At 47.7% G+C, this 26702-nt stretch overlaps 1 protein-coding gene across 3 annotated transcripts in view; it reads right to left on the bottom strand.

Moving 5' to 3' along the window:
* Positions 1 to 26702, bottom strand: part of FOXN3 (forkhead box N3) — a 301023-nt gene that overhangs the window by 16543 nt on the left and 257778 nt on the right. For all 3 annotated transcript variants that reach the window (XM_086709045.1, XM_086709046.1, XM_086709044.1), the window contains 2 exons: positions 14262 to 14327; positions 4876 to 4981 (listed from right to left, as the gene is read on the bottom strand). In XM_086709045.1, the coding sequence (XP_086565171.1) occupies positions 4876 to 4981; positions 14262 to 14327 (172 nt within the window). The remainder of the gene's footprint in view (positions 1 to 4875; positions 4982 to 14261; positions 14328 to 26702) is intronic.

The following is a 26702-nucleotide window of genomic DNA, read 5'->3' as shown; positions in this document are numbered from 1 at the left end:
GCCATAGTGTTTTCTATAACAGCTCCACCATTTTACATCCCTACCAATAGTGTACAGGGATTCCAAGTTTTCCATATTCTCATCAACACTCATTGTTTTCTGGTTTTTCTAGGAGTCATCCTAATGGGCGTGAAGTGGCATCTCACAGTTTTGATTTGCGTTTCCCTAATGACTAGTGATGCTAAGCAGCTTTTCATGTGTTTTGGCCATTTGTATATCTTCTTGGGAGAGATGACTATTTAAGTCCTTTGCCCATTTCTGAATTGGTTTGCTTGTTTCTCCATGTTATTTATCAAACACCTACGTAACGCACACCCTGTGTCAGTAACATAACTGTGTTACCCTAATAACCCATAAGACTGGTTTTCTCATGAGAAGCCCAGGCGCACCTGTCCAACATCACACAACCACAGGATAAGGACCCAAGAAACTTGGCTCCTGAGTTCTCATATGTGATTTCTGGGCTCTGTTGCCTTCTGAAGGACTCCTACCCCCCCCCCCCCCCCCCGCCCATCCGTTTTTTTCCCAGTCCTCTTTGGTAAGCCTTGGACATTTAATGGGTCAAAAAAGAGCTGTAAGGGTTGAAGGCAAGGTGGCCCAGATCCCAGAGAGTTGCTATGGGCCCTACCTGGGAGGCAGCCCAGAGTGCTATAAATGTAGGAAACTTGAGGCCCCTGTTTCCCAAGAGGGCCAGAAACAGTTCTTCTAGGGCTATAATCGTTTGTTCCATTCAATGTATTCGCTGCAAGGAATTTCACTGGGAACACAGAAGACACAGCCATAAAACTAAGATGTGTGAGCAGTTATTTTGAGGATAATGTGTCTTGAGGACTCTACGCCCAGGCAAATTTAAAAATAAGCAGGTTTCCAACAACTAAGGATGGGCCAATCTCTGAGGTTATTGAGTAAAAAGTCAACACTGTAAAGTCAATTACACTATTGACAGATACTCTTACAAGGAGATTTCACATCATAATTATATGCAAAGGAACCCAGCAAATACAAGCTGTGTAATGATCAGCTAATAAAAGTAACACTTCATCTATGTCAATAACAGTTTCCGAGTTAAGACAAACAAACATGGCCTTTGCCACTCGGTGGTGGAAAAAAAATCCCTGAAAGACAAATATTTTCGCTTAAGGAGAAGTCGCTTAGACTCACACAGAAAACCTGTCACACAAAGCAGAGTCGGAAATTGGTCTTTAGTGGGTGAGTCTCTGGCCCTCCCTCCATCCCTGGCTGAACTGATGGGGGCAGTGACATAAACACTGAACACCCCCAGGATCCCTTGGTCACTGTCGTGGGGTCTGGCAGACATCTGCTATTGTTTTAGTCTCCTGTGGGCTGTTTTCCTTTTAACCTTAGCTGAATTCAGGTTCGGCTGACACATGGTCAAATTTAAAAAAAAAAAAAAAAAAAAAAAAAATTACAGTGAACGTGAAAGAGCAAAACAAGATCCGTCCCCCACTCCCACCCCAGAAAACTTATTTGTGGGTTTTAGACAGACACTGATTCTGCAGATACCTCCGTGGCTGTGTTTATGTTTATTCTTTCTGGAAGCATCTCAGTGCCTATTATTTGCCAGGCATTTGGGACATGAAGAAGGCAAAGTATTATAAGCAAGGGTCCTTGACCTTACAGAGAGCACACAACACTCCTCTCCCCCCCTTCATTTCTCCTAACACTGAAGTGGAACAATGCATTGGTAACGCACAATGGTTTTCTTTATTGGTCATCTCTTCTTTATGGTAACCTGTCTAGTTTTTGCAAACAGCAGTGGCACATTTATTGACAACTTCTCTGATGCTCAGGAAGGTCCTGAGACCTTGCGTGCTTTCATAGTGGACAGACATGTTGTGCCATTTTGCAGCTACTCTCACTCAGCCTCAAACGCACCTTTTTACAGTGTTTCAAAGGCTGGGGCTGGGGCTGGGGCTGGGCTGTTCAAGCCACACGTCTGCTGCACCACCTGGCTTCACATTAGGCTTGGATAACAGGAGTTGCCACTGAGAGACTGGGAAGGGGGTGGAGGAAGAAAGGACACGCTCCTTCTTGTGTGTGTCCTGTTCACTTGTAGTGGCAGTTCATTCCTGTAGTAGCTGCTGAATCCAGCTGTGGTCCTCCTAATGCTTACAGAACCAACTTCTTCATGTTCCCTTAGAGGACGTGCGCCAGCAGGAGATCCCGAGATCTCCTAACATCCCTCTGGTCCTTCCATAGGTCCCTCCTCTGAGATCAGAGCCTCTAGCCCAAGCTGAGGGGTACCCCTCAGAGGTCCGGATCTCCGACCCCAGCTCCTCTTCTGAGGTCTGAGCCCCACTCCCATGGGGCAACCATCCCAACCTCTTCCCTTTCTCCTTAGCCCGAGGGGATGCGGCTCCTTCCAGTGACTACCTTCTCCAGGACACCTGGAGACCTCTTTTCACCCTTCCAGTTATCTGGTTAATAACTTCCTCTCTGGTTAATGGTTCTTAACATGAAAGTCTCCCTGATTGAATACCTAGTGTTATCTCTGTCTCCTGACTGCACCTGAAACCTGTTTTGTGGTCTTTTACTGTGGAAAAGCCAAAGTGAGGTGCTCATTGGACTGGATAAGTGGCAGCTGTTTAACCAGAGACAAGACTTCATTGTTTTGCTGTGGTGTTTTGTTATCTTCTAACCAGAACATAACTAGAACACCAACAACAAAAAAATCAGCATTTTAAATAATGCCTCTTGGGAGTACTAATCAGTAAAATGTATGATAACATACACCACAAGGGTAATAATTAAAATCAGGGGGTGGCTCCTGCTGAAGGCCAACTTGGTCTCATGTCTCTCCCCCCGTGCCTGGCTCTTCTGTGCCCTTCTACGAGGAATGGCTGGAGCCACATCCAGATCCATGTGGCAGGCACCGAAAGACTGCTCAAGACAACAAACTGAAATCTACACTTAGAATATGCTAATGAACATAGATTGTTGTTCCACATGCAAACAGTCTACAGTCTCAAAGTCCTGTCAACCAAAAAGGTAAGCCAGGAGGTGAGGCAGAAAAGATGTTAAGTAAGAAAAGAAAATGGAACGTGTTTCTCTCATAATGCGAGGCAAAGGTGTTGATACTTTGGCTGCATGGAAAAGGCTTATCATTTAAGAACTCAAGAATTATTGACCTACAGATAACCAAGAAAGATCCTAGAGAAGTATAAGAGAGGGCCTTCCATATATTTTTGGAAAGTATCACCATGTTGGGCTAGCAGAAATGATAAGTGGTTTTCTAACTTTATTATTATTATTCTAATTCCAACCAAATTCCTTCCTTATCAGGTCCTAGACACCAGCGTCTGCCCTGAAGACTGAGGGACTTCCATCTTGGCAAGACAAGGCTGGTTTGCCAGAAGAGTGAGTGGGAAAGCACCGTGTGGTTGTTTCACACGAGTGAGCTCGACGTTGTGTCTCCCTCAGGACCCAGCTAGCAGACTTTCTGGGGTGGTTTCCTCTGGGACATGACACTCTATGGAAGAAAAACGGTCTTCAGGTGCAAACTTGATCCAACAGTGCAGACTGAGCAAGCAGATGATGCTGTGGAGGGGGGCAATGTGATGGGCCTTCCAAGCAAGAGCCTAGGCAAACCTGAGGAGGCATCAGCCACGTGAGACCCAGCCTGTCTACGGCAAGCGAACCATTGACAACAGAGAAGGACACACACACACAGGAATTTTACTACACCGAGTCACCCATTAAAGGGCCACAACCAAAATATGGGGGCTTTCAAAGGAAAGGGAAATTCATCCAGGGCAAGCTCAGAGGCCATGTTCAGAAAAGCTTTGTGAAGCAATCATTTTTGTGATGGACCCTGAAGGAGGTGCATGTGGAGGCTGAGCGAAGTCTACATAGAGGCAACCGAATGGATAAGATCGGCCAATGCTAGACATATCTGGGGAACAAATTTGGTTCGAGGACACCAGAGGACTGGGGTTATGTCAGGCTGATGTGTGGGAGCCATGGAAGGTGTTTCTGCAGACGGCTGGAGAGGCACATTTTAGGAAATGAGTCTGACAGTGGCTGATGGGTGGGCGGGAATGGGCAGAGAAGCAGCAGGAAAATGGGAGGCGGCATCCACACTGGCACATGTAAAAGGTCTAAGCTAGCGAGAGACCCTAATCCAGGGCCAGCAGTGGAGAGAAGAAGGATGGAAGAAGGAAATTCCCCAAGGAAGAGTTCATGTGGTTTGGCAACTGACCTGACTCTTGGAAGCAGGGGAGTGATGCCCCATGTTATTTCTATCCCAGTAACCAAAGGCACTTTTCACACATGATTTTGCAATCCATTCTGGAGGTAGACCAGTTAGCCTAGAATCTAATGAACAACTTGCTCACCACTTCCTTATTCCCACCTTGTCCCACCTTCTTCAACAAAAAAGCTTAATGTGTCTTCATCTCCTCATCTACAAAGAGACTAAGATAATTTGAGCCCAGAAGGAGAAGCTGGATTGGGGTCCCTGGGGAGTTACTTTGCCTTTTCTTTAAAAAAAATTTTTTTTAATTACATTTATTTATTTTTGAGAGACAGAGTGAGACAAGGTGAGAGTGGGGGAGGGGCAGAGAGAGAGGGGGAGACACAGAATCCAAAGCAGGCTCCAGGCTCCGAGCTGTCAGCGCAGAGCCCTATGCAGGGCTCAAACCCACAAACCATGAGAGCATGACCTGAGCCGAAGTCGAACGCCTAACTGAGTAAGCCACCCAGGCGCCCCTACTTGGCCTTTTCTTAACACCCAAACCAAGTTGATTGTCTTCACTCCTTAGAGGCTGGTCCTCTTCATCCCAAGTGGCCCCGTGGGACACATGATGCCCTTCCCACTCCTTCCGGCAGGCTTTGTCCAGCGAGTGCCTCCCTTACCTCACAGCTGCCGTCATTCCAATGGGAGTGATTGGCAACGGCCGAACTCCAGGAAACAGCCCTCGGCTCAGAACCCGTGCTCCATTTTGTATCACTCCTGGAGGAACTGGAAAAACAAAACGGAAGAAGATACCACACGTGAATTCAACGGTGAACATTTCTGTTTTGAGTCAGAAATTCTGGATACATCAGGAAGAGAGAGAGAGAGAGAGAGAGAGAGAGAAGAAAAGAAGAGAGAGAAAGTGATTATTATAGGCACGAGGAGTGAGCAGTGATAGAACACACACACACACACACACACACACACACACACACACACACACACATACGCGCACACGTAGAAGGGGAAAGAAAGATACCATGCCTCAAGAAAGAGATTCGGTCAGCCATGTCAGACCAATACCTTACAATCAAATTATTGATGCGTTGGTTTAAAAAAGGGTGAGTTTTCAAAAGTGGGCTTCAAACATTACTTCCCTGCGTTTATTAAATATAAGCTTTTCTTTCCACTCAGACCCTAACAAGATCTCGAGAACACTAACACAAGTCTAATAGCAATGACCAAACAAAAGCATTTCTTCATGCTTCTCTGGTGATGGTCAGAAGCCGAGAACATCTTTCTATCTGTCCTTAACCTGACAAGAGAAAACAGGAGCCAAAAGAAAAGCAAAGCTGATTTTATAAGCTACTTGGCACCTCAGTGCTCACAACACAGTGTGTGCTCACAACGATTTCGGCCGCCGGAGGAAAGACCCCTTCCTCAGTGTGGCTGGGAGTGGACGGTTGGCAGGGTGGCTCTGGCTCCCGTCTCAGAACCATGCACAGCCCACTCTGGAGGACCCACTGCCTCCTTCCTCGAAGCTTCCCCAAGCAAATCTCCCCAGAGTTCTCTCACCATCCCGCCTTCTCCTAAATACACACATCCCTGGAGCAATCGTAAGCCAACCTTTTTGCCAGTGCCCATCAGATGATGTCTGTTTCCATACAAACCCACAGTGGGCTCACCCCTGTATGAGGGTTTACACCACAGGGGAACCACAGGACATCCCCGATCGTCCATCTTTTTTGACCTCTCAGACAGCAGTTTCATTAGGTTCAAGCTAATATTCTTACTGTACAACCAACCCCCTCCTCCATGTGTCTCCAAGGCCAGGCGTGCATTGGGAAGCACTGAGGCAGGGCTTGGAGTCTTAGCTTTCATTTCAGTTTCTCTTGTGTGACTTTGTGCAAGTTACTGAAATCTCTTCTTCCTTCTCGGAACAGTGTCCTAGGAACCCTTCTGCCGTCAATGTCCTGAGTCCCCAGGGCTCTGGCTATGTCCATGGAGCCCCCCGCACAGTCTCATCCAGAGGCAAGGTGGATAAATTATGCCTTCTCAAACAAAGAGCCTCTAGAAAATTATACATACAAAAAATGTAAAACCCTTCTGGGTATTAAGTGTTAAAGTCAGTATTATTTGTGGAGAACACTCTTTACAAAACACAGACTTTTTATTCCTGTAATGTTTAGGCCTCTAAGGGCATGTTTCCATAAATTTTCTGAACCTTTAACTAGAGGTCTTTCATGTACGATGAATGTCCACTCCTGAACATGGATGATGTTATACAGGCCGATTCCTAGAGAATTCTGTGGCTCTTGCTAGAATTTTTGCTATTTCTCTTCCAGGTTTGTGTAAGGCTCTTGCTATTGGGTTTTATAAAAGGTGGATGGGAGACAAAAACCAGCACTTAAACCAACTACTACTAATGTAGTCCAGGGGTCCAGAATCTTTCCATTCACTTACCCCATTTAACCGTGACAGTAGGCTGAACTAGATCAGGAACTCTTACCCGTTCCTTACTATCAGCCTGGTTTCGGATAGCAGATCATCGGAGACAGGAGACTTACCAGGTATCTAAAAGCACGAAGCCTGTTATAATGTAATACTGGAGGGAAGCATCCTATTTTGCTTCGTTGATGAGTTCTTTCTGAGGAAGAGTATCTAAAATTTATATTAACTGATCTACATACTCATTTCAAGACCTCCTCTACAGCTACGAGACGGCATGGTATTAGTGTGAACACAGACACACAGCTCACGGAAGAAAACAGAATCCAGAAATAGACCCGCAAATATGTGGCCAACTGACTTTTGGCAGAAGGTATCAAGACAATACGATGAGGGGAAGCAGAGCTACAACAACCGGCGATCCATTCAGGAAAAAATGAGCCTTGGTCCTTACCTCATGGCCATACACGAAAGTTAATTAGAAATGGATCATAATGCAAATGTAAGAACTAAAATGAGAAACGTTTTAGAAGAAAATATAGGAGGAAAAATAGCAGCAATTCCCAAGGACAGACATGCAAAAAGCAGTAGGACTCTAGAGTCTGTAGAAGAGGCTTCAGGTTGCTTGAAAAGAGAGGCTTTTAGTTTGTCTGTCTGTTTTGGAGATCACGGGAGAGGGTTTTTCAGTTATCTTGCCGTATGGTAGTCTCGTTGAAATGGCCAGAAACCACAGGCTCAGTCCCATTCTGATAATACCAGTGAAGATATCAGTCACTAAAGATCTCATCTAGAACGGCGAGCAAATCTGATAGAAAGGACTACTGTTAAAATCACTTAAACGCTTAAAATCTACACCACAGTCGTAATTCTTGCCAGCAAAATTATTACAGTCCCATATACAGACTGTATCGATGCATGGATTAACATATCTGCTTGTGTATTCCATGAAGGAGACGCAGGGTCGCCACAGCTAAGTGGGACAGACAGAGAATTAAAGAGGCAATGGAAATACACTGTGGTAAGCGGGGCGAGCGGCCTATAGGCATGAAGGATGGAGGCATCTAACCCGAAGTAAAGGGTGTCTGGGAAGACTTCCTGTAGAACTCCAGTCGGAGTTGGCATTCAAAGGCACAGGAACGGCACATACAAGGCCTGGAAGTAATAAAAATTACGATGTGCACAAGAACAAAAACTAACTTGGCTAAAGCGTATGATCCCTCTGCAGGAATGAGGTGCGTTTGGGCTTCATCCCATGGATATGGGGAAAACCATGAAAGGGTTCTGAGCGGGGGAAAAGGTCTGCAGCACGGCGGCTGAGAGCCAGACTCTGATGTTGGAGGGGTCCAACACCATCTCTGCATCCCATCTCTGTCATTTACTGCTTGTGTCCCCTGAGCAAGCCACTTAAGAGGATGGGGACAGAAATGGTATTTATCTCACAGAGTGGAGATTTAACTGAGTTAATAAAGGCACTACTGTTATACAAAATTACCTCTTAGTCATCAATATTATCATCATCAACATCAACATAACCAACATCCCCTGCGCATCCTGAGGCAGCCTGTGCTTTCTCCATTCCAGGTGAGCCCAAAGTCCACAAGAACAGAACAGAACAAACCCAGACCATGTTGGAAGAACTTAGCCATCTTCCCGGTCACAGAACATAGCTGGAGGAACGGTGACAGCTCTTATGGGGCTTCTGGTCCCATGTCAGAGTCACCCCTGTGGGAAATACCTGAATCACCTATAATTCTGGGACAAAGACTGGGGTGCCCTGGACAGTGAAGACAGCAGATGGGAGTCACATAGCATGGCCAGGGAGTCATCTGCCAGCCAAAGGAGAAAAGCAACCCCAAGGACAGTGCCCTAAGCCCAGAGTCCTCTGCCCAAGCGCCTAGAACTGTTATGCCCCAGGGGGGATGCCCTACAGGGAGAGGAACAAAGAAAGGAAGCGAGCATGGACTGGGGACCAGGGTCTTTTGGTGTCCTCAGCTCATCTCAGCCTCCAGGGAAGAAGTGCTCTGCAGTGGTTAAGAGTACAAGCTCAGGGCAACATGGCCTCCGTCCGCCCCAGTCTTGCCTCCCCACTAGCTCTGCAGCTTTGGGCAAGTGCCTCAACTTTCATGTGCCTCAGTTTCCTCAGCTGCAAACCTGGTATAAACAGCTCATAGGAGTGTTGCTGAGTGTTAAATAAGACGACTGATGTAAATTGCTTAGCTCGGCGGCTGGTCCATTATATAAGGTCTTCATCACCATCTTGTCTGTCCTTCCACTATCCCATGCACCTCTCTACCTTCCTCTTACTAATTATAAGGAACAGGGCCTAAGGGGGATGTTGGAGGGTGGGGTGGAGGTCAAGACAGGGAGAAATTCTTCCAGCCTTTTATGCTTTTTAGATATCTCAACTCTGCATTTGCCCACATCTTCCGGATTAATGAAGTGTATTCACTTCAAAGAGAATCTCACGGACGAAGCCATTGCGCAGCACTAAAAGGCTTTCCCTGAGCCATTTCCTGAACCTCACAGACTTCTGGCACATAAACTAGGCTCTTCTCCTGACTCCTGGAGTTTGCTCTCAAATGAGCTGCAACTGAATGCTGCCTCTGCCAACCAAACCTGGCACTTCTCAGTCCTCATCACCGGCAGCGCTTTTCATGTTGGGATGGTGATGTGTTCCTATTTGCTCATGGGCTGCCAGAAGCCAGCTGTGACACTTAACTATTCTCCCATCTTTTCTCCTGCCTGTCTCCATCCCCAAGCGTCAGGAACGTGCCTTCTGGAAAACGAATCACAGCCTGTCTAAAATGTCTGTGAGGTCCATAGTAACCCGTCTTCGGTTCTGGGGACTCGGAGGGAGCATGAATCCATTCCTCAGCTGTTTTCCTACCAGCACGGTCTATCTACCCCTTCCTTTTCCTCTGCATTGCCCCCAGGGTAAATCAGACCGAGCCCTTTACAACCAGCCCGTCCCACCCAGTGTATTGAAATTGTACTGAAATTGTACCATGGCTCCAGCCCTCCAGCCCAGAAGAGTACAGTGAGAAAACTGGATATGCTTGTGGCGGTCACTGCAAAAGGCACAGGCCTCCAGCAACCATCCTTTCCTGTCAGATCAGTTCGACGTTCAGCTTTTACACACAAGAAGACACGTCTCTGAGATTCTCGGGTTCCTGGGACGGGGCGCCAAGGACAGGGGCCCCACGGCTCCCACTTCTTGCTGACCATCCCCTTTCTCTTATAGTGTAGAGTGACTCTAAACTTACTTATTTTTAGGCAATAAGAAAGTAACACGCAGAAAGAGGAGTGAACCAAGCAGCACTGCTCACTGTGATCGAAGCGTGATCACCTGGAGGACCCAAGAAAACCGTCTGTGGCACAAGACACACTTCCCTCCACGCTCCGCCACCCTCGGTGTGGCCCCGTCCCAGCCTCCCCAGCCTCCTTCCCGATGCTCAGCTTCCTTGATTTTCACGGCTTCTAAAATTAACCTGTGAGCTCCTGCTGCCTTTGGAGGGCAGCCCTGGCTGACACTACCAGAGGCCATAAGTTGAGCAGCTAGTGCTTCCGATAATCCTTCCCCTTCCCGAAGTGGGACTTTCCACCTGCTTACTTGGAAAGATGCTGGGGAGGGGGCTGGAATGGGGGAGCCTCCGTCCTGGTCGCCTTTCTTCTCCAGTGCCTGGTGTGCTGGATGCACACTGTAGCTCCAGGGGGTGTGGAACGCTGCCTCCTTCCCTCACCTCTGCTGTCCCATTTGGTTGCTTTGTTTATCATCCAGAGTTCCTCTCTGGGAACATTCCAACTAGGGATTATATAAGCCTTTGAAGATGAGAATGGTGATCTGACTTCCTAACAATCCCTCCGTTGGGGTTAAAGATGACTCACAGGGCTTGTCAGAGGGGAACAGCAAAGCAGGTACTTAAGTAGACTCTAGAAGCTGGAATTAGTCTATATGGCTACTTTGAAGGGAGAGGGGGAGGTGGATGGGTCTAGAAGCACAATCCAAAGTTCAAGAGATAATGAAGCAGCAATGTCCTGTGCTGATTTTTCTGGAAGTGGTGTCCTATAGCACATGCAAGACACAACAGCATACCTTCATAGAATGTTCCCCAGGCTGCAAAGTGGAAAGTCTGGAAAAGATAACATCATCACTGGGGCTCCGGGGGATGGGGGTGGGGACAAAATGTTAAAGCCTGCGGTTTTGATTAGATGCACTCAGCTGCCTCATTGAAAGTGAAGCATCCGGTCGCCAGGAGAGACTGATGGGACCCATAAGGAGCCAGCTCAAGTAATACCAGGGGCAGGGTCCGGGGCAGGCTGAGCTCCCTTGGGGCACTGTGGGACCCCCTCAAAGATAAAGGGGCCTGGCTGACTGTGATTCTCACCAGTTTCTTGAGAAGTTTCCTTTGTACGATCTACTCAGCTTGGACTGTGGACGGTGGCTGGTTTGCCAGCCCCGAGCTAGCTTTGCAGATGCTGGGCGCAGGGAAGGAAGAGAGGAAACAATCTAAGTGGCTGCTGTACGGTGACCTTAAGTGGGGCGGCTATGAAGTTCGATGGCAAAGGAAAAGCCTTTCAAGTCACCCAAGCCAGGCTCTTACTGTTGGAAGTGACAGCAGCAGACAGACGAGCCTGGTGGCCCCTGTTCAAGCAGCATCCTAGCCCAGGAGGGGAAAACAAGGGGCTATAAATAGTGCATGAGGAGGCTCTGTAAACAGCTCGGCCACAGCGCAGCCTGGGGGCGGGACACAGGCAGTTGCGTGCAGATGCGAACCTGTGCTCCCCGTGCGTGGGCAGAGGGGATGCCTGAATGCTAGGCACCCACGTCCACACCGGGACACGTGCACACAAACACCATGAGGCAGGCCACCCGCCCTCCACCACCGGGGCTGGGTGTCTGCCGCCTCTGAACCTGTTTGGTGAGGAATCACCTTCCACTTTTTCCAGGCCTCGGGGGCAGCCGGCAGGGCAGGAGTATGGAGGCTGCACCACAGAAAGTATCTAACCCTTCTCCCTTCAGGAGGCCAGACGCTCACCAAATCCCAGGAAAAGAAACACGCAACATAAGATAAGGACAAGGGGAGGGGGAGGCAGAGGGAAGCCGAGAAGTGCTAAGAGAAGACCGAGGCCCCCAGCTGGAGACACCCCCCCCCCCCGCCCTGCCCCCGACTCCTTTACTGGGAGGCTGACCAGTGGCCACCTGGCTTCCCAAGTGCATGTTCACTTCTTTCCTAGAAAGTCCTGTTCACATCTTCAGGGGCTTTGCTCCGGCCTGTTGACCATGTGCTAGCTTGACCATTAGAGGATTTTACTAGAGATTGGGGCCAGATGGGAAGGAGAACACAAAGATGATGCTCCTACCCCCTCCCTAGTCTTTACATTTATTTCTTGGAGGCTCCTGCCAATGGGCCTCTCCTTCCATGACTTTTGTGGGCTTCCTGGTTCCTGCCTTCTTGGCCTGGAGCTTTCACGAAGGCCGGGCTGAGGCTGAATTTCTCACAGAGCTAACACTGAGGAAGAAAGCCTTCTAAAAAAGCCCTACAGCTTTGACACATAAACACTGAACTTTTAAAACTCAAATTCTGCATTTCCATGCAAGTAAGACTATGGATACCCTGAAAAAATAATTATTTATAGTTTGAGTGTTATAGTGAGGGAGCAGGGAGAAGTTCATTTAGCCACTACTGATAATGGACTTCCATGGAAGCTGCTAGGGATCCGTTAATGACCAATCCCCCTGCCTCTTTCCCTCTTAATTCCATCATTCTGGTTCATCAAAAGCTTTTCTTTAAGCCAGTGATCCCTGTGCACAGTGGCCGGGTGCTAACGAAGATGCTCCTGAACCTTCTACGCCTCTGGTGAGAAAAGTGTTTTCCTCACTGTTAAGTCATGCAACATGACTCCCGAAACTGTTTCAGACTGTAACTTGGTTACAATCTGTCTGCACTCTTCCTGCAATGTCATCTGAGAATGGAGTTTTGTTTTGTTTTCAATTTCTCTGCAACTTCAAACGTCATTTAAAAACCACATTACAGGGGCGCCTGGGTGGTGCAGTCGGTTAAGCGTCCGACTTCAGCCAGGTCACGATCTCGCGGTCCGTGAGTTCGAGCCCCGCGTCAGGCTCTGGGCTGATGGCTCAGAGCCTGGAGCCTGTTTCCGATTCTCTGTCTCCCTCTCTCTCTGACCCTCCCCTGTTCATGCTCTGTCTCTCCCTGTCCCCAAAATAAATAAACGTTGAAAAAAAAAATTTAAAAACCACATTACAGGGTAACTGCTAGTCACTGGACTGTGCTAGTTACACAAGTGCTTAGCAATGGCGTTTGCTTCTCGGAGGTGTGGGCAGCCTCTAACACTTCAACTGCTGGCAATCTGAGATTAGCCAAGAAAGAAAGGGAATTCTACGCCTTTCGGAGCAGGTAATGGCAGCCCCTGCCAGGGGGATGAGTCTCTCCTGAGACACGTCTCTCGGGTCTTTTAAAAGTAGGAAGGAGAAAGGATAGACTCAAATTTCCCAAAGCTGCGGGGAAGGCTGTGACCAGTGGAGGGCTAACTGTTAACAAAAGTACCCGAGAATGAACGTGGGGGATTTCCCTGACTCAGGGAGCCAGAGCCCCAAACAAGCTGAGGGCCCAGCCCCAAGAATGAGCCCGGTGGGTGCTGGGGTCCGCTGCATCACCTTATCAGCGTGTTCCGTCAACAGGAGGCTGCCACACAGCAATGTCCTGAGCAGACCCCAGGAAGTGAGCTGGCTACCTGCTCAACAGGGTTCTGGGTGGGGGTGAAGGGGGGACCGGGAAACTAGCTTCAAGTCAGGAGGACGAGGGGACAGACAGATATCTCCATTTAAGGTCATTGTTCATCACTCGGGAAGGAGACCTTTCCAAGGTGTAGCTCAGAGGTGGGAAAAGACACAATAGAAGACAAGTTCAAGGAAGAAGAAGTGCTGTTTCAAGCTTGACACTGCTCAGTGGCCAACGGCCGGTGAAGACAGGAGCCCTGCTTGGCAAAATCAGCCCGGCCCTTCTCTGTGACAGCTTGGAAGACTGGTGGGGATGATGCGGGGTGGGGGGTGGGGGTGCATCATGATGGTTCATTTCAAGGCTACTTCAAGCTCTTGCGTCCCCGTCTTGCCGGACTTTCCTCTCCTCTCTAGCTATAAAACGGCAGCCTGCTATTAATGAGGTCCCAAAGGGGAAAGAAATTTCTGAAACCGGGCACTGCTCAGTTCCATCACTGTTAGGCTGGCCCCACAAAGCCTCTTCTAGCAGAAACTACAAACTCAGAAACTACAAACTCACAGGAACTATTCCTGCAGGAGAAAGGAAGTTCTCTCCGCGGGAATCCATTATAGGGTCTGCTTCCCTTCCCCCAAGTCTTAAGCCCTGAGATTATATTAAAACTTTGTCATCTCGGAAACACACCTATGCATTCATTCACACATAGGCGTGGCCGCATGTCTGCAGGCATATGCATGTAATCATGCACTTAGGTTAAGTTTTAAAGGGATTCTACAAGGGAAGTTCTACTTGAGAATTAGTTCTTCCTATGGCCTGGTATATAAATGAGAAGGTTAAGTTCACAAACTACGGTGCTGTAGGCTATAGAAATATCTACTCACAACCTGCTTGTATCTCAGGGGGAGTATTCAAAAGCATCATGGCACTGGCAGCATCAATGTCAGGATCTGGAAAAATCAACCAATAAATAACATTATTTACAACGGGGCCGGTGTCTGTGTGTGTTTTTTTTCCCCCTGCAAGTTACAGTTTATGAAAGCAACAGAGAAAAAAAAAAAAATCTGGGAACAAGATGAGCTATCCCAAAGGTGACTTTCTTCCCGTTTGCGTTTGAGAGGAAGAAAGGTATTCTAGAATGAGATTTAAGGGGCAGGTTAGTAAGTTTCTCAGACAAAGCATGGTCCTTCCTCATTTCGCTCATTTCATAATCTGACTATATGTTCCTGATAAGTTGCTGATCTATGCACCCCTACAGCTTACTCCCCTGGCACGGAGGAGTAGGGGAGTGGGGTGACAATAGGACATTTAGCTACAGAAGTCTTTGATGAACTGGGGAAGCTCACAGCACCGAGAAGAGAAAGCCCTAAATATACCTGCATCTAGTGAGATACAAACAAGACGTCGGATCATTTCCATCTGTCAGCAGAATGTAAATTGTACTTTACGAGACGCTGTGTGCACGCAGTGGTGGTAGCAGAAGTGGTGAAGGCATTAATACACACACACACACACACACACACACACACACACACACACACACACACACTTAAGATATAAAGGAAACATGAAAGTTATGATGTTGAGGGCACAGCGTTTGCTTCCACATCTATTACTGCTTTTAATATGGGACAAAAAGAATACTCATCACCTCGCTGCTATAATTCTTAATAGGTTTCTGAATCCTTACTGATCCACCAGTTGACAGATGGCAGGTTATATAGAGACAGAGAAAAAATATTATCCTTTTATAACTAAATTCATTTTCCTCTGAGAAACAGCAGCGCTGCTGCTATGGAAATGAAAGTCACCATGGCAACAGTAAACAACTCCCAAGAATGGTCACTGAATAGGCTGAAAAGAACATCTGCCCCAGAACAGCGTCCCAGCTGCCCTGGGGCGAAATTCGCTAATAGTGCAGTGATGCCCCGTGACAGAAGCTGCCGCCTGTGCCCTGTCCGAATAAATGAAGTGTGCAATTGAAGTCGACATCAAAATGCCTGCCCTTGCAGATTACTACCTCTGCGTCCGCTAAACCCAATGACTAATGATGGCGGGTGGGGGTGGGCAGGGGGGCTCGTACCTGTCAGTTTTTGTACAAATTACATGCCAAAAAATTCAATTTACTACTAATGGCTCCACGGCACTTTATTTTAGGTATTATGCTAGGAAATGACTTTTTTACTGTTTAAAAAAAGTACATTTTTCATACTTCATATGTGCAGTTTAATTCCAAGGGAGTAATGTGATACAGTATAAAGCCCCACAAGCGATTAATAGTATGGATGACGCTGGTTCTAGAAGACAGCGTCTCAAAAAAATGGGGGAGGGGGGAAAGAACTTTAGAGGCCAGTTTCGATTTCGCCTGCAGGAGGCCCCTTACTTACACTCTGTAATGGAGTGAAGGTTTATGTTAATAGCATGAGGAACAGGTAAATTAACTTATTTGGCAACTCCTGGGGTGACATTTCTAAAACAGTCATCGTTCCCCACTGATATTAAAAAAACATATATATATATATTAGTTGAGCTGAAAGACTTAAGGTCCTATTCATGGTTCCCAGGGTTCCTGCTGCCCCTAGGCCCCCGTCTCCCCACACAGCGTGTTGCCAAAAGCAGGTCTCTTAGGTTCTGGAAGGTTTTATGGAGGGACTGAGGTCTCCTCCCACTTCCTCTTTTTGGAAAGGGCCCCTTCCTCTTTCAGGACCGAGAAAACACACCTGTTTCTTGGCAGAGGAAAGATTCTTTGCCATCTTTGAGAACGCAAAGTGTTGCCAGCAACCAGGGCTTGGCCCGGGTGCCTGGCCCCGGTCTCCCCAGGCAACTCTTACCCAGACTTTTCCTCAACGACAACGACCAGGAGGTCCGATGGGGACAGACAGAACAAGAGGAAATACAGGCAAAATGTCAAGAGCCTCTTCCTGTTTGTTTTCCCAGAAAATTAAAGAAAGTATTTCTTTATTCTTCAGAAACACACGACCACCGGAGAAAGGTACAAAGGGCCACAGAGAGAAAGACACAAGACATGAGAAAGAGAATCTTTCATGAACCAAAAGAGCAGCAGCACGCACACGAATTTCGCGGAACCTAAGCGGCAACTTGGGAAGTGCTTCAGGCCCACAAAACATCACCGGGACCACCACCCCCATCCCATCTGAGCCAAATAAACACAGCGACTCATTCAGGACAAGTCCCTCCAGTGGCTTCCTTCCGAGCAAGCAGACGTGCTATGCCACCTTAGGTGATGCGTTTTCTGTGAGCACACTGTGGGTCTCCCTGAAAGATTTAATTCTTTACATCTTTAGGTAGCAGAGAGGCTTTCTGATGGAAGTATTCCTATTCCAATAGGACACTTGAATCCAGAGTGCTTGTTTGGAGTTTTTTGGCTGGAAGGTTTTAGGCACTTGGGCAACTGTTTTGGGGCTAGGGGCTGGTCCGCTCTGGAGGCACAGCTGATTCTGAAGGATAACAAGGTCAAGGACTAGATGGAGGGGAGGATGAGCAGTGGGTTGACTGCATATGAGTTTCCCTGGGCTTAAAAGAGAGGTTTTTCTTCCCGCAAGTGGTTCAATCCAGCTTATGAGCATAAGAAAAGAGAAAGATATTTTGGTCAGGAACTCTTTTTAGGAATGAAGATCTACTTGGCCAGGCGTACCCTTCACCCTTCGCTGTTGCATCTCTAGGGACCTGGGTGAGGGGTCCAGGAAAATACAGAAGCACTATCCTCTTTATTTTTGGTGAGTACAATCTTCCAAAATTAGGATGCTAATTTAGCATCCTCACACAGAATCCCCAAATCAGTTACCCCTACTTAATTCAGTCTAACACCAAGCGTGCCATCATGGATGCTTAATAAAGTTACGGCCATCCTCAAATCAGAATCAATCTCAAGCCTGGATTAAAAAATTCCTCCTCTGCTCATGGTTCAGTAACAAATGTTACTTCTCCTTTGGACCAGTTCCCAGCGCCCCATTTCAATTTTCATCTTTAATGCGGTTGTCTTATTCCATTGCCTCTTCTCTGCAGTACAAGGCTGAAAAACGGCCACACACCTCAAAGATGCTTTCAAATCCTCTTCTCGCGAAGGTACATACACAAATACATTATGCTACAGTGATGGAAATAGGTAACAGAGTCTCTAGAAACAACAGTTCTGTTTCTTAGATTTAAAAAAAAATAGATTAAAAAAATATATACAGATATGGCACTTCATTTTCCCCCAAAATGTGGAGATGGGTTTCTCTGGGGCACGGGGAAAGGGGGAGGGCCTTTTCTCTGTGAGTGATGGGAAAAGAAGTAGTCGAGGCATGAGAACTCCTGGGGTCAAGTCCTCAGTCTGCTGCTAATTAACACGTGACTTTAAATGTGCAGGGGTGGAGTTCATTTCTTTTAAAATCGTGGTGGGTGGTTGTAGACTTGGGAGCGGACTGGTTGGTCTTCCAACTTATTCCACACAGTTCCTAGCTCTGCCTATAAAGTCCCCTGACTTCCTCTTCCCTTTCTGACCTGTGGCTGCCAGGACTATGGACTCCAAAGAGCACCTACCAAAAGGCGCATTTATTTCAACGCTTTTGGAGGAAGTGAACACCCTCAGTAAGGCTGGAAGGATACCCGATTGCTTCTGGAAAGCCATGACCTGTCATTCTGGGCATCTGCTGGGTCCACTCTGAGCAATCCATCCAGCCCAGCTCAGGCGTCTTGTGGATTCGGAGTGTACCTTCTGTCTGCATTTGTTCTCCTTCTTCTGGGATCTGGGCTCATGGAGAAGTGACTGCAGAGTCTACCTATTTTAACTAAGAATACGACGGACGGTTGCAAGTCGTGGCCGTAGAACTGCTGCAAAAACTTGAGCACTGTCCTTAGCATCACTGAGCTGACTGATCTAACAAAACAATAATGAAGCATTGCCTGTATGGAAAGCCGAAGAATTACAACCAGTGACTCTCTTAGAAATCGTTTAATTGTCCATGGGTCTAACACGTTTAGTTCTCCCCACTCCTCCTCATAAACTGAAATGTTTGATAGGACGATGAAAGGTCTTTACAACACTAAATAAAAAAAGATTCACGAAGCATAAAAAAAAAAAAAAACAACAAAAAACCCACGATGAACAGATGACACCCATGTGGACAGAAATTATGGGATACAAGGACATGATGCGCAATCAAATGCACACACCAAGGTGCTCCTATTCTCTCACCTTTTCCACTAACAAGTGAGCCCTGTTACGGGGCTCCCCCTCCCCTGCCTGTATTCCCAACACCTGGAACAGTGCCTGGAACATAGGGGTGCTAGATAAATAGTTGTCGAACTAGCGAACGGAGGGCTTATCCAAGAGCTGTCTGGGCTGCCGCTGCTCAATCCAGGGCCGAAGCCTTTTTTTTTTTTAGTTTACTTGCTTAATTTTGAGAGAAAAAGAGAGAGCTTGAGCAGGGGAGGGGCAGAGAGAGAGGGAGAGAGAATCCCAGGCGGTTCCATGCTATCACCGTGGAGCCCAGTGTGGGCCTTGAACCCATACACCTTGAGATCGTGACCTGAGCTGAAACCAAGAGTTGGACGCTTAACCAAATGAACCACCCAGGCACCCCTCTTTTCTTTTTTAAGAAAGAGTGATTTTAAGAAAAAGTTAGCACATTTAAAAAAAAAAAATAATTAATTAATTTTTAAGTAAGCCCTAAGCCCGATGCAGGGCTTGAACTCATGACCCTGAGATCAAGAGTCGTATGCTCTACTGAGCCAGCCAGGCACCCCAGAGCATAAACCTCTTGATGTGCAGTGGAATCCCCTGGAAACTCCAGAAAACCAAATGTCAGGCCCCACCTCAGATGACACTGAGTTTTGCAAAAGTTCACCAGAGGATTCTGATGTGTAGGAAAGGTAAAGGACTACTTTTAGTAATAGAAAATCAAGGGTATAGGAATACCACCCAAAATGAGTCCATGCCAAGTGCTCCCCAGAAATCTGTTACCATCTCTAACATCACTAGGTCTCTTTGCTTCGAAATATCTTTATCCACTTTCTGCAATGCTACATGAGTACAAGGCTGCACATCTGAAAGTATTCGGTTAGTCCGTGAAAATGGAGAAAAAAATGCTTGGGATAACTTTTAGGGCCAAGGAGACAAGAAATAGATTAAAACAATAAACAAGCAAGCAAATAAATAAAAACCCTGATTAAGGTATACATTCCCAGGCAAATTCTGGATACGTGTGATTTCATTTATGTACACTCCATATACTAAGGAAGTGGTTTTTCAATCAGGGACGATTTTGTACCCCTTCCCTCCAAGGGCATATGGCAGTGTCTGGAGACATTCTTTTAAAAGAATTTTTTATTTTTGAGAGAGAGAGACATAGACAGAGAGAGACAGAGAGTGAGCAGGGGAGGGGCAGAGAGAGAATCCAAAGCAGGTTCCAAGGCTCTGAGCTGTCAGCACAGAGCCGGATGCGGGGCTTGAACTCACCAACTGCAAGATCATGACCTGGGCCAAAGTCAGACACTTAACCGACTAAGCCACCCAGGCGCCCTGTCTGGAAACAGTTTTGATTGTCATGACCGGGTGGGAGGGGAAGGTAATACTGGCATCTCATGGGTAGAGCTCAGGGATGCTGCTCAGAATTCCACAGTGTATGGGAGAGCCCCCCCTACAACAAAGAATTATCCAGTCGCAAAATGCAAACAGTTCTGAGGCTGACAAACTCTGTAATGAGCTATGTGGACATGCGCTGTGGTCAAGAAAAGTAGGTCTTCGAGTCAAATGGTCTCAATAGTATACATCAAAAATAAACAGATATGGAATTCACCTTGTTGTTGTCGCCTCCCCCGCCCCCCCCGCCTTTACGCGGAGTCCCTAAGCAAAGGATAAGAGAGAGGATATCTATGTTGGTAGCTTTGAAGCCAGAGAGGTAGGGAGTGGTGCTCTTTGGCCACTCTTCTGATCAATCAAGATATCTGTGACAGCAGCCTCTGATTTCGTAGGGAGCAGCAGCACAGGGGAGTGCTGTCAGATCTACTGAGGTCACCTGCCACCAATATTTCTTCCACTTCCCTGTTGGCTGAAGGTTCTTTTTTTTTTTTTTTTTTTTTTATTTTTGGGACAGAGAGAGACAGAGCATGAACGGGGGAGGGGCAGAGAGAGAGGGAGACACAGAATCCGAAACAGGCTCCAGGCTCTGAGCTATCAGCCCAGAGCCCGATGCGGGGCTCGAACTCCTGGACCGCGAGATCGTGACCTGGCTGAAGTCGGACGCTTAACCGACTGCGCCACCCAGGCGCCCCGGCTGAAGGTTCTTAAGACGGTATTCACCATGGGTATGAAATGCAAACATCTGAGGGGTTCGCACAGCCAGACAGGGGAGAAAGTGACACCACAGAGCCCAGTGGACTATCTTCACAATGGACGGGACCTTGAGGAATAAAAACCTCGTGCAAAGATTGATTCCAAGTGGCGACCTTAAAAATCATCGTTATGAGGGGAATTGGGCTAGAGAACACCAAGGGTGGCCCTTCTCCAAAAAACGGAGTCCGAGAAAACCCCAAACGCTTGCTACTCTGAAGAAACGAGGCAAGTTGAAACCAGCTATTAAGCAAGTTGAAACTAAGAGTAGTTTCTGCAAAAGGGAATCTAAATCAAGCTGAGGAGGTGGGGGATGAATGACTGACACATGCATTCTAGGTATTACTAGGCTCCCAGTCACACATCTTGTGATTCTTTCTCAGCCTAAAAGCAGTGACTGGTGAACTCTACAGGTGAGACGCACCGACTACGAGAGCAGCGACAACTTTGCAAATTAGTAGGAACGCACATATCCAAGTCAGCTCCCTGTTTAACTTGTGTAAATTGCCCATGTATTGCCCCTAATTGCATTTCGTGCAGAAGGGGATTTAAGGGAAAGGTTCTGGTTGCTAAGTATGCAGTTCAGGATGCATCCTGGGCTGGGAGTCAGACGACAAGGGTTCTCGTCTCTAGAGGACTCAGACGCCCGTCTCTAATGTGGCGTTAGGGTGGCTGAGCTGGGGACGCTCCAAGGGCCATGAACTCTGAGTCACTGCTGCTACTCCGCTGGAAAAGTAAAAGAAAGCTCACAGACACTCCCCACGGCAGATGCTTCCAACTTGTTTTGTCTCCTGGCAAAAGAAATGCTTTGACTTTGATGTCTGCTGGGTCTCTTGATTCTACCGTCCCCTTTGCTTTGGCCTTTCTGAGAGGTCTGCATGGCATCGCTTATCTTTCCAGATGTGTGCTTCCAGTGAACGTAAGACCTCAAGCCCTTTCCCAGGACACGGAGGGTCCACCCTGTTCTTCTCGGCCGGGACACTGCCGCTCCAACACCTCTTTTTTTTTTTTTTTTTTAATTTTTTTTTTTCAACGTTTATTTATTTTTGGGACAGAGAAAGACAGAGCATGAACGGGGGAGGGTCAGAGAGAGAGGGAGACACAGAATCGGAAACAGGCTCCAGGCTCTGAGCCATCAGCCCAGAGCCTGACGCGGGGCTCGAACTCCCGGACCCCGAGATCGTGACCTGGCTGAAGTCGGACGCTTAACCGACTGCGCCACCCAGGCGCCCCGCCAACACCTCTTTTATCCAACGCTCAGAATTTCCCTAACGATCAACGATCAACATTCTACCTCTTCAATGTCTTCGACCAGTTGATGGAAGTTTTTCTAGCAGCTGTCTGGGAGCAAATGGAAAGGGGCCACGTGGATTCAGGGTGACCTGTACAAGACTTCTGAAATTCTAGAACTTGAAGATCAGGGTAAAGGTGACAGGAGGCCCAGAACAGGTTAGGATTCTGTCCTATGAGTCACAACCATTTATTTTTTATTTTTTATTTTTTTAGAGCCAGGGAGTTCTGGTTTGGCTCTGTCTGGCTTGTGAAAACTGTGCTGCAACTGCCTGTCTGTGATGGGTTAAAAAAAAAAAAAAGAGAGAAAAAGAAAAAAAATATTTTTAAGTTCGTGCAGGTGGAATGAGAACCTGTATGTTCCTTGGAAGTGCCTTTCCCTCTGCACCTCATTCAGTTGTAAATCCGCTTACAGCCTTCTCTGATTTTTGCCTCCCTGGAGATGCTGTAACTGATGGCCACGAGCAGAGGAGACATCTGGGGATTTTATGAAGGGGATTCCGACACAGGGAGGGAGGACAGGGAAATTAATGCTGAAGCCTTCTAGACTCTGGATTTGTTTTTGCTTTGAAAACCTCCTGCTTGGTCCGGGCTTCTTCAACCAGTGATAGAGCCAAGGCCCGTCACCAGGCCGGGAACTGGATGGGGGCTCTCACGAGAGCCGAAGGGCCGGGCCACACTGATATCTCAGAGGAAGGACGTCGGAGGAGAAGCCAGAGACAGAACCAGGCCCAGAGATCCCCAAGACGGGAACCGAAAGCCAGCGGGGCAATCAGATACCCAGAGGACAGGGCACGCGATTGGCAAGAAGTGTTGGGGGACCACCAGGGCATCTGTCTTCAGTCATTTCTTCCTCTCTCCACACTGTTATGAGCTCATCTGTCTCCACCATCACTGCTCCCCATGGATGGGAAGATCAGTTCTTGCCCAGGCTCCACCCTGGAAGCCACTTCCTCCTCTAGTGACGGTCCCAAGGGCAGCGGACCTGCAGGCGACCACGGTACAAACTCTCCCACTGTTCCTGCCATTCTGGTGGGGCCACCAGGCAGGGCAATCTTGCTGGTGCTGGCCATGGAGCATTTCCACTGGCGTGGCATCTTCCATGAGCTCTGTCTTCAACTGGGTCAACGCGCAAAGCCTCTTTCCGGGAGCAGAGGTTCAGCTCAGAACGACACTGGCAGGTGTGTTAGTGAGAGTAGATACCATTCACTACCCTGACACCAGAACTCCACGGCACACATCCACTGTCTGCCCAGCTCGCCTCGTCCGCTGCCCTAATGTCCAAGCGACAAACAGCTGGAGGGGAGAACTCTGAACACAAGGCTCACTTTGTCTGGGAACGCACGCGTTACATGACTCGCACGAATTTCAAAAGGGACCACAGAAGCGTTGATTTTCCCTGTTCTGACAGGCGCCTGTCATCAGACAGACACGTCAGAACTAAACCGCACCCCGTGCCTTCTGCACAAACGTCTATCATCTTGAATCCTACACCGCCCCATGCAATGTGCTACCCCTGTATGTGACTACGCCGTAAACATTGACCCATTTGACCTGATCTCTTCGTTGAAAAAGGTGTTCCGACGCTCAAATCAGTTTCCTTATTGGAGAGCTCCTTCTCAAACATCTGGAAGGGGGGACCACCGCCACTCCACAGGTCAACCCCACAGCAGTGAGATGCTATGGCATGGGCAATGGTTAGGCTCTCCACCCAGGAGTGATGACCAGCATTTCCCTTTACTACTTCAAGACCCGTTAGAGGGTCTTCTAAGAACCCATCTGCAGTCAGAGGACATGAATGTGGGGAGGGAGAACAAATAAAAAAAACAATTCATCTGTTTACAGCCCATCAAGTAATCGGTGACAGTATCCTTGGAGAGGGCGTTCCAAAGAGGCTGGAACCAGCGAACGCAGGAAGGAGAATTCACAACCAGACGCGGTACGGAAGGAAGGGAGTTCAGAGGAACGTGTCGTTTCCCACCTTGACCCTCTGCACCCGCATCGCAGGGATGTGAGTTCAAGTACATACGGCAGAATTCCCCTACTTTGCTACAGCTGATTTCCACATGAAAGTTTAGTATGTTCTCCGGGGAGAGGCCAGTCTATCCACCAAGGCCCAGAACTGCTCTCCCCGCCACCGCGCCCTGTGTCTGTGGCACCTGAGGGAGACCAGTCCGTCAGGTCTGCATGTGTAGGGTGGAGGGCAACAGAACCGGCACCCGGCCCACAGTGCTGGGTGGCAAAACGTACAGCGAAGCCAACGGTCGACACCACGTCACCGTCTACAGGTCTTCCCTAGCTAGTCAGGAGGTCCCCCAGAAAGCAAATGGCTCTCTGGCCACCCTGTGCCCAAATGAAAGAATATACTACTAAAATGTAGTTACTTAAATCCGGTTGAGGGCATCTTATCAAGAGATCAGAAGGCAATACAGATACAACCAGGCCCCCTACACACACACACACACACACACACACACACACACACTCTACAATCACCCACTGACACAATCCTGCTTCTGCTGGCAAGTGGGTCCTGGAAAGCCATCTCTTTCTCCCTTAGAGACCTGAGCTTCAGACACAAAAAGCAACCAAAGGCGGCAAAGCACACATCTCATCGCAGACCGGGAGATCCTTACTCCTGCTTCAGCCCATACGTGCGCACTAAGGACGCACCATCACTCTTAGGCAGCTGGAGCGCGGTCCTGATAAGGAATGGTGCTGAGTGCTACCAGTCCAACCCCTCGGCTGCTCTTCCAAAGTCACCTGGGGCTGCCGATTCTTAGGATTACCGGTCACCGAGCTCTGTCTGGGCCTCAGTTTTAGTGCTTAGCAGCCTTTTACGTTTCCTGGTCTAATCCTCTCCACCCCACCCCCCAAATACATTAGGAAAAAAAAAAAGATTAAAGCAAATCGGGTGCTTGGTATTTTTTTTTAAACCTTTGTGTAGTTCTCTGAAACACATTTATTCAGAAACAACCTACACTATGAAATATGGCAACTGAAAAATAAAAATAAAGTGCCAATAAAGTCCCTGTTTTCCTTTATCCTCCATGGTAACTTCCCCTAATGTCTGTCTCAAACCTGGCTCCTGGGATGTCCTGAAGCCCTTAGGGGTTGCGGGGTAAGTGGGCACACTGAGGAGCTGTAATAACATAATGGTTATTAACTGTTTCCACTGAATAGTGCATACTCGGTTTCATACAAAGAGACAGAGGCATCATCTATCCCTCGTTGAGAACAAAAAATATCATTAAACTGTTAATGAGCAATTCCTTTTAGATCCAGTTCTACAAAGATTCAATAGTAAGGCTATACACAAAAGTATCATGAACATAAAAGGATTAAGCTTTCTACCCAACAAAATTTAAGCACAGCATTGTGCTCCTGGAAGAGACGTGAGAAGGAGCCCAGTCTGTCCCAATCCTGAAGGAGATACCAACCATTTCCAAGGGTGGGTGAGCCCTGCACTCAAGAGTCCATGGGTAAGGAGGTTAGGAATTAACTTGGGTTTAAAGTTTAGTCTAACCATAAATCAATGAGTTGATCTTCTGGTGGGCGAATGGGAAATCTGTTCTGGAGGCAATCCCCAGAGAAGTCTCCGGAACAGTTTCTGGGAACGGCTGAGACCCTGAAACAGGTATTGTGGGGTTGTAAGGAGTCTATTCTGAAGGATCCCCCTTTTTGAGGAGATGTGCTTGGTTAAAAAAAAAAAAAAAAAGAAAAAAAAATCGAGCTGCTTATTTTCTAGCCGCATAGCATAAGTGGTTTAAACACCCAGGGCACAAAAATACTAAGTGAGCATCAAGTGGAACAAAGTGGGCCCAAGTGTGGAGGGCGAGAGCTTGATCAGGGAGGCATGCTTTTAAAAGAGGTGAGTTCAGGCCAAACCTGATGTCCTCTTGCGGACGCTATGTATTATTCATTCTAGAACTATAAATGTGAAGCCAAATAAAGGTTTTCCGTTTGTGTCTGGGCATACCTGTTTTTGAACAAATCAGGAGGGATGACAATCACCAGACAATATGATTAACAGAGCAAGCAGACGCTAAAGGCAAAAGTCACAAAAGGCAATGGTGCGGTCATGGGAAGGTCTGTTCCCACCGGGGCTGTGGCAAGGACAAAACCATCTGGAGACAGCATTGCAGGCCAGCCCAGCAAGTGCGTGGATTAGGTTACTTCGTGATAGCAACTGGCTTCGTTCCCCTACCGTGAAAGGCATATTTCATCTTTCAAGAGGAAAAAGTTATAGCAAGGACAATGCGAGCAAAACCAAAGGCTATTGGAAACAGAAAAGGAAAAGTCTATCCATGCCACCATGTTGGCACCTGCGTTTCTCTCCCACCCTTGCAAGATTCTTCTAGGAAGGGGTTCAGCATATTTTCACTAAGCCTGAGCCCTGCCCGGGAAGTCTTCAGACTCGGGCTGCACCAGAGACCGTTGTGGCCACTGTCTTTTAAAGGTAAGGGCTTGGGGGAGGGTCAAGGAGAGGAGCAGAGGGGAAATCAAAATGATTACCCCTCTTTTTAAGCCCATCCAGTCTTTCCCAGTTCAGATTCTGAAGAAACCCAAAAAGCCTGTTTCTGCAAGCTCTTACCACTGAGAGACTCTAGGTGATGGACATTGTAGGCCAGGTAGGCACAAGTTAAGCCCGTGCCACCAGCCTGCTGTCCCCCCCAGATGATTATTGCCTCAGAGAATG

Source organism: Puma concolor, chromosome B3, assembly GCF_028749965.1.
Source record: "Puma concolor isolate L17-30 chromosome B3, mPumCon1.1.hap2, whole genome shotgun sequence".
Taxonomy (NCBI): domain Eukaryota; kingdom Metazoa; phylum Chordata; class Mammalia; order Carnivora; family Felidae; genus Puma; species Puma concolor.
The sequence above is the reverse complement of the archived record's forward strand: the minus strand, read 5'-3'. Positions and strand labels throughout refer to the sequence as shown.